The sequence below is a fragment of the Bubalus bubalis genome, chromosome 6 (genome assembly GCF_019923935.1).
Source record: "Bubalus bubalis isolate 160015118507 breed Murrah chromosome 6, NDDB_SH_1, whole genome shotgun sequence".
Taxonomy (NCBI): Eukaryota; Metazoa; Chordata; class Mammalia; order Artiodactyla; family Bovidae; genus Bubalus; species Bubalus bubalis.
Window position 1 is genome coordinate 17,975,436 of NC_059162.1, and position 8,021 is coordinate 17,983,456.

The 8,021-nt window shown below is 43.7% G+C and overlaps 1 protein-coding gene across 1 annotated transcript; it reads right to left on the minus strand.

Moving 5' to 3' along the window:
* Positions 1-770: 770 nt before the first annotated feature.
* On the minus strand, positions 771-1,082 carry LOC123334225 (late cornified envelope protein 1B-like). The gene has a single exon (XM_045166216.1). The coding sequence runs from the start codon at positions 1,080-1,082 to the stop codon at positions 771-773; it is 312 nt and encodes a 103-aa protein (XP_045022151.1).
* Positions 1,083-8,021: the final 6,939 nt, after the last annotated feature.

The following is an 8,021-nucleotide window of genomic DNA, read 5'->3' on the forward strand; positions in this document are numbered from 1 at the left end:
CAAGGCTTGATCTTCATGAGAAACATTAGGACATTATGCTTAAGCAGAGCTGCCTGGAATTCATCTGAGAAATGGTGCCAAAGTAAGAGGCAGGCTTCTCTGGTATCTCAGCCATAAAGAATCCTCCTGCAATGTAGGAGATGCAGGTTTGATCCTTCGGTCAGGAAGATCCCTTGGAGGAGGGCACCAGCAACCCACTCCAGTATTCTTGTCTGGAGAACCCCATGGACAGAGGAGCATGGTGGGCCAGAGTCCATAGGGTCACAAAGAGTCAGACTCAACTGAAGCAACTGAGTAGGCAGGCACAAGTAAGAGGCAGGACCATTTTTCTTGCCCCTCCTCCCATTCTCAATTGTATCATCCAGCACATATTTGATTTCCAAGGTCTCAAGCAGCAAGAGAATGGATGACAGTGAAAAGAATACTGGGGCACAAGCAGGCAAGGAAGAGTCCAGAACAAAATGGTGAGCAGATTTTTGTTTTATTGTTTCATTTGAGGCTGCAGATGCAAGGAGATTAACTGGGGAGTGAGTTAGAGTCTCTGGTTTGGGGTTCCAGGGCAGACAGACCAATTGGTGTCAGAGGTCAGCAGACAGATTCTTGGGAGCAGATTCAGATTTCTGAATGCCAGGACAGAGAGTCACTCCAGCCCAGAGTTCAGAACCTCACCTGGGACTTGTCAGGCAATCCCAGGAGGAGGAGGAAGAGGAGGAGGAAGTGTTTGTCCATGTATTGTCCCCAGGTCAGCTCTTCTTGGCGCAGCGTCCACTTCAGCAGCAGCCGCCTCCATAGGACTGACCGCTCCCCCCTCCACAGCACCCGGAGCCCCCCGAGGGCTGGCTGCAGCAGTCAGACCTGTGGGGTCTGCAGTGGTGGGACCTGCGGCGCCTGTGGTGGCTCAGGCAGCAGCCCCCACACCCAGAGCTGCAGCAGTCCCCGGAGCTGGGGCCACAGCAGCCCCCGGAGCTGACATCACAGCAGGAGGAAACTGGGGGGCACTTTGGAGGGCATTTAGGGGTGGGGCACTTGGGGACGCACTTGGGAGGGGGCTGGCACTGCTGCTGGTTCTGCTGGCAGGACATCTTGGTGGGTGGGTTCAGGAGCTGAGGGAGAGACAGACGGCAGGTGAGATCAGCACACAGAGACCTCCTTTATGGACTTATCTAAAACCTGAGAAACTCAAAAAGATACAGAACTAACTTAGAGCTCAGAGCATAGACACACAAATGGCACCTCCTGCCTCACAGCTCATCCTTCATCAGGTTTCTAGATTTTTGCTCCCTCTCGGGATGCACCCTCATCCTTGCCATCCCCAAGGCCCTGCCCCCTGCCCGCCCCTCTGGTCTGAGCACCCGCTGTGGAAGCCCTGCTCCGGCTCCCAGTGGGCACTTACCAGTGTCCAAGCAGCACAGGGTCTGTCAACACCTCAGGAGAGAAGAGGATGGAGATGCCCTATTCCTAAGGCCTTTTATCCTGGTCTTGGGCTCTTCCCTCACGTGTGAGACATGGCCTGGGCATGAGAGGACCGCCTCCTGCCAGCCACATGGCTCCTGTGACAAGTGATGACTGGTAGCTCCTTCCTGCCTTTCTCAGTTGGGCTCAGAAAAGTTGCTCCCAGCTAAAAATATGGTCAATAGAAATGCGACTGAATTTCGCCCATCATCTGCCACCTTATTATCCTTCGTGGTACCTGCCTTTCAGTCTCTTTCTTGGAGCTTGGTCCTCCAAACCTTCCTGTTTTTCCTCCTGTGACCATAATTCATTAGCTCCAGAGCTTCTCATTTGCTCAGAAAAATGCTGACGTCTCCAAGGTTTTCACTTTGCCGTTGGGAGTGAATGTACCTGTGTACACCTGTGTGTCTATGTCTGCACTTGTTTTCTAAGTGCAGTATGTGTATTCAGTGTGTGTTTTGTGGAGCTCACATTCCAAAATAGATTTACCTCTTAAAGTCAACTCGAGCTTGGAGAAATTATTCAGAAGTTAGGTTTATGTCTCTGGAACCAGACTTCCTGAGCATGAATTCTAGCTCCACCACTTACTATTTAGATACAATAACTTAGGGCAAATTGTTTCGCTTCTCTGCCTTTGTTTCCTTATCAATATAGTGATGTTAATAACTTCTATTTCATGAGTTTCTTAGGAGAATCAAATAGGATAACATATGTAAAGCTCATAGAACTTAGCCTTGCATATTTCATACACACCAAAACCTATCATCATAGTTATCAGCAACATCATTTTCCTTAATTACCTTCTTAGATGCATGCTGTGGCAGTCAATAGATACTCTTTTCAAGTATGAAGCCAACATTTGCATAGGACTTTAGAGTTTCCAAATAGTTTTCTCATATGTCCATCAGCATAAGGCCTGGAGCATGCAGACATATGTATCCTATGCAGACATAGGTTACATCACTCTGTAAAAGTCTGGCCCTATGCTGCCTGAGTATGACTCTTATCTTCCTGCTCAGGTTCTGACTCATAAGGGAATTATTATAGTATCAATTCCTTGGCTCTCACACAGAAGTCTTACTCAGGAGCAGCGCACTGATACCTAAAGTAATTGGCCTGAGGATTTGTATGGTCCCTGCCTCTAAAGATGTGGTACCCAAGTCATCAATCAATCTGGTTTAGATCTGGGTGATAAGCAGGTTTGAAACCTCATAAGGATTGGTTTGCTTGCCTTGACTGTGTGACTGTGTGATGCTGATGGAGTTCAATTCAATAAGAATGTTTAGCAAATGATTGACTTTCTCAGCCTTCTGTTATCATGGGATTGGGATTAAACATGACTGAGCTTTAGATGCAAATAAAAGGCAGATCAAAAGTAATGCAGTATGTTTCACGTTGAAAAATTACAGAAATAACTCTAATCACTTCTTTTCCAATTTATTTTGACTAGGTACAACTATAATGTAGTAATTAACAAGTTCCTGAAAGTGCTCAATTTTTCTAGAACCACCCTGAAATTCACACTGAGGGTTATTTTACTTTTATGCCCTAGAACCAGCGTCAAGAATGTTTATGGATTAATTTTTCACCCAACAATCTTTTTTTGAAACATACATAGTTAAAGCATAGTCAAAATAGCAAAGAAAAATATAATTGATGTTTTTTTTTAATGCCTGGTAGTCCCCAAAGCCATGATGTAAAAGGAACTATGATGTTTCAATTCCATCCAGTTCAGTTCACTTGCTCAGTCTTGTCCGACTCTTTGCGACCCCATGAATTGCAGCACGCCAGGCCTCCCTGGAGTCCATCACCAACTCCCAGAGTTGACTCAGACTCACGTCCATCGAGTCAGTGATGCCATCCAGCCATCTCGTCCTCTGTCATCCCCTTCTCCCCCTGCCCCCAATCCCTCCCATCATCAGAGTCTTTTCCAATGAGTCAACTCTTCGCATGAGGTGGCCAAAGTATTGGAGTTTCAGCTCTATCATCATTCCTTCCAAAGAAATCCCAGGGCTGATCTCCTTCAGAATGGACTGGTTGGATCTCCTCGCAGTCCAAGGTACTCTCAAGAGTCTTCTCCAACACCACAGTTCTAAAGCATCAATTCTTCGGTGCTCAGCTTTCTCCACAGTCCAACTCTCACATGCATACATGACCACGGGAAAAACCATAGCCTTGACTAGATAGACCTTTGTTGGCAAAGTAATGTCTCTGCTTTTGAATATGCTATCTAGGGTGGTCATAACTTTCCTTCCAAGGAGTAAGTGTCGTTTAATTTCATGACTGCAGTCACCATCTGTAGTGATTTTGGAGCCCCCAAAAATAAAGTCTGACACTGTTTCCACTGTTTCCCCATCTGTTTCCCATGAAGTGATGGGACCAGATTCCATGATCTTCCCCACTTCTAAATAAAACTATTTATGTAAAAACGAGCAACATTTAAGCAAATTTTTAAAGTATATGATCAACTGAGAAGAAAATTACATTATATATTCCAGGAATAAGACTAAAACAGTTGGTATGCAACTATATTTTACAAATTAATAAGGAAAAAATTCCAGTGAAAATAATAGTGTAAAGAGATAAACAGGCAATACAAAATGTTAGATTTATATATGCCTAGTAAATGAATGAGGGCTTCCCAGGTGGTGCTAGTAGAAGAACCCGCCTGCCAATGCAGGAGATGTAAATGATCCAGGTTCAATCCCTGGGTTGGGAAGATTCCCTGCAGAAGGAAATGGCAACCCACTCCAGTCTTCTTGCCTGGAGAATCCCATAGAAAGAGAAGCCTGGCGAGCTACAGACCACAGGGTTGCAAAGAGTCAGACACAACTGAAGTGACTTAGCACGCACAGATGAATGAAAAGCTAGAAAAAAAGACATCTTTTATCTTCTCCTATCAAGTGCATTTCTTCATGATGAATAGGCAAAGATTCAAAAATTTTATAAACTAAGTGTAAATGTGGAGGGGAAAAGCCACTGTAAATGGAACCTAGGTATTACCTTTCTGAAATGCAAATTGGTGGTCAATTCATTCAGATTAATTTGTTGATAAATAAAATAATTTAGAATGTACATATATTTTGATTAAATGATTCCAATTTGGGAGTTTTATTCTATGGATATTACCACATAAATTTGAACATCTGAATATTCAATGATATAAAGGGATATTTATAAGAGAAATTGGGAATATATTAATACCTATAAAAAAATTTTGACACATACACATAAATACATATACAGTGATTAAAATTACTTATGGTTTTATGTTGTCATGAGCAGATATTTCTTGACCAAAGCTGTCATATTATTTATTGACTGGTGTTATATATTATGAAGCACAAATATTGTACAAGAATCAGAAAGTGGAATTTAAAAATAGAAGCATGTTTAATAGCAGCAAAAATATGAGCTATCTAATGATAAATATTTCAAATTTGCACAAATGGAGAAAATTAGATTCTTCTATCTAGTTGCATTCAATATTGGAAGAAAATTGAACCCCTATGTGAGACTGTATCCCTTTCCCCTAATCTTCATTCAGGGATCAGTAAATGCATTTGGAGAACTGGGAGAAAAGGACAAATATCAAGTGTGACACATGTGTAGAAGGACCGGGCTCCCTTTCCTTCTGTGATCTGCAGCACACAGAAGCCATTAATTCAAGTTTGGTATTTTGACTCTCTTAGACTGCACATTCTAATTTCGAAACTGAAACCAGGTTTGTGATTTTAAAATGATATTCCTTGGGAAGAGGTGTAAAGTCACTAAGTCATCCCAAGTCTTCATCTGGCATCAGAAGACCATCTCTTCGAGTAAAATTTTAAGGGCAGTAGTATATAATAAAAAGTGTATTATATTCTATAATCTCAGCTTGCTTAATAGGAGCATAGAGATAGATTGTTTAATATCACACCTGCTTGAGGAAACACTTAGATGACTAGATGAAGTCATCTTAGAAGGATGATATTTTGGGTGGGCCTTTAAGGAGGGACAGAACTCCAAAAGGGTCCAGATGCTGGAAAAGAAATTGAAGAGTACTTCAGGTAGAGGAAAGAGCAGGTAATGCTGCCAGTAACAGTAGTAGTCATAGTAACGGCAGTAGTAGTAACAGTAGTAGCAGTGGAAGCACTTATACAATAACAGTAGAAACTACTCGTTATTGAGAACTAAAACATTCTGGTCACTGAAATAAAAATAGTAACCTCTATGCTTCCCAGATTAACAGGCATCAAGATGTACAGGTTTAAGTTATATCTGATAAGGGTGAGTTGTTCAGTATGGCGGGAACACAAGGTTCCATGAGGCAGTATGAATGGTGAACCTTAGAAATTAGATTGGAAATCTTTTCTGTCGTGCTTTAAACACAGTACTTAAGAAGAGTGTGCATTATTCTGTAGAAAGCCACTGTTTTTCAGAAGTGGACTGCCAAGTTCATAAACGCCACATAGAGAGCATGTTTGGAAAAAAAGGTGTAGAGAATTTAATGAAGCTGAAAGAGGAAGAAAGAAGCAGGATTTGCAGAGAGGTTAGTATAAAAGCAGGCTCAGATGGTAAAGAATCTGCCTGCAATGCAGGAGACCCGGGTTCAATCCCTGAATTGGGAAGAATTCCATGGACAGAGGAACTTGGCAGACTGCAGCCCATGGAGTCACAAAGAGGTAGACGTGAGTGAAGTGACTGAGCATGCAGCATGCACACACCTGGAACCAAACTGATTGAAGAAGGGGTGGATAAAAACCATGGGTTTTCAAAATGTGTTGAATTTGTCTCTTTTCTTTTCTTCATTTGTTTATCTTTTCTTCTCTTTTTCTTCCATGCAAGTATCTGCATGAAGAATGCTTTGGTGGGGTGGCTCAAGAATAGCAGAACGAATACACAGGAGAAGAGGAACATGGAAGAACATGAAACGGCTGGGTCAGGGCCCCAAAGGTGGCCAAGAACCCAGGAAATTATGTTTACAAAAAAAGCACTTGAAACTCAGTCCATCAATGATGCTTCAGGGCCCTGATGACATAAGAAAAAACAAGAGTTAGGAGCATTTGTCTCCTTTGCATCAGAGTGCCTCTCTTGCACATGGGGTTCAAGACCACCAGTGGGCGAGGACAGGGTGGAGGAGAACAAGAGCAACTCAAGACCAAGATGCTGAGCAGATTCATTTTATTGTTTTACATCAGTCAGAGAGCACCCTTTAAGAAAATACCACGAGGAGTAACTTAGGGAAGTTTTCCTAGGGAAGTGAGGGTAGACATAGAATCCAAGGCCATGGAAGGGGATTCAGAAGAAAATTTGAGTTTCTGAGCCCCAGGGAGGGCTCATTGTTTTTGCAAGTTCAGAGTCTTCTACAGGACCTCTCAGGCCCGGCAGCCAATGAAGGAGGATAAAGATGATGTCCTCAGCAGTGTGCTGTCCCCAGGTTGGATCCTGTAGACTCAGGGACATCTTCAGCAGCAGCCGCCTCCATAGGACTGACCACTGCCCCCTCCGCAGCACCCGGAGCCCCCCGAGGGCTGGCTGCAGCAGTCAGACCTGTGGGGTCTGCAGTGGTGGGACCTGCGGCGCCTGTGGTGGCTCAGGCAGCAGCCCCCACACCCAGAGCTGCAGCAGTCCCCGGAGCTGGGGCCGCAGCAGCCCTCGGAGCTGGCACCGCAGCAGGAGGAGACTGGGGGGCACTTTGGGGGGCATTTAGGGGTGGGGCATTTGGGGACGCACTTGGGAGGAGGCTGGCACTGCTGCTGGTTCTGCTGGCAGGACATCTTGGTGGGCAGGTTCAGGAGCTGAGGAAGAGACAGACAGTGGGTCAGACCAGCACACAGAGACCTCCTTTATGGAATTCCACTATCTTGTTTTTCCCCCATATTCTAAAAGCCTGGTCAAGTATCTCATGGAGAAATTATCTCTAAAATATAGTTTTTCAAGTGTTTTCATTATCTCCTTTGAAATTTGGGAGCCTTTCTTAAAACAGACATAGGTTGTCTTCTTTCAACAAAGCAAGACATAGAAGTCAACTAACTAAATTGACAAACTTGCCCAAAGTCAAGGTTCTTTCTTAGGAGAAGGCAAAATTCACCTTCACAAAGTCTGACTTAAGCTCACTCTACACCACTTAGAATTCTGCTAATGTCCAGTCTAAGAAACTGTTTAGAGCAGCAGTGCTCTCTGCTAAGGAAGAATAGAGATTCCCTTCTGGAGGAACTTCCCAGATAGCTTTCCAGAGACACATGTTATTATCGGATCATATATCATATGTAATTTCATAATTATGCATATGTATTTGGGTTAACCAGTCCATATGTTGGCCCTTTGCAGTTCTGTTTATATATTATCTATCTATATCTGTATTTATCTATGTATATGCTTGGCTTCTCAGGTGGCCCTAGTGGTAAAGAACCCCCTGACCGATTCAGGAGACATTAAGTGAAGCAGGTTTGATCCCTGGGCAGAGAAGATGCCTTGGAAGAGGAAATGGTAAACCACTCCAGTATTCTTGCCTGGAAAATGCCATGGACAGAGGAGCCTGGTGGGCTCAAGTCTATAGGGTCGCAAAGAGTCAGACAAAAAGTGAC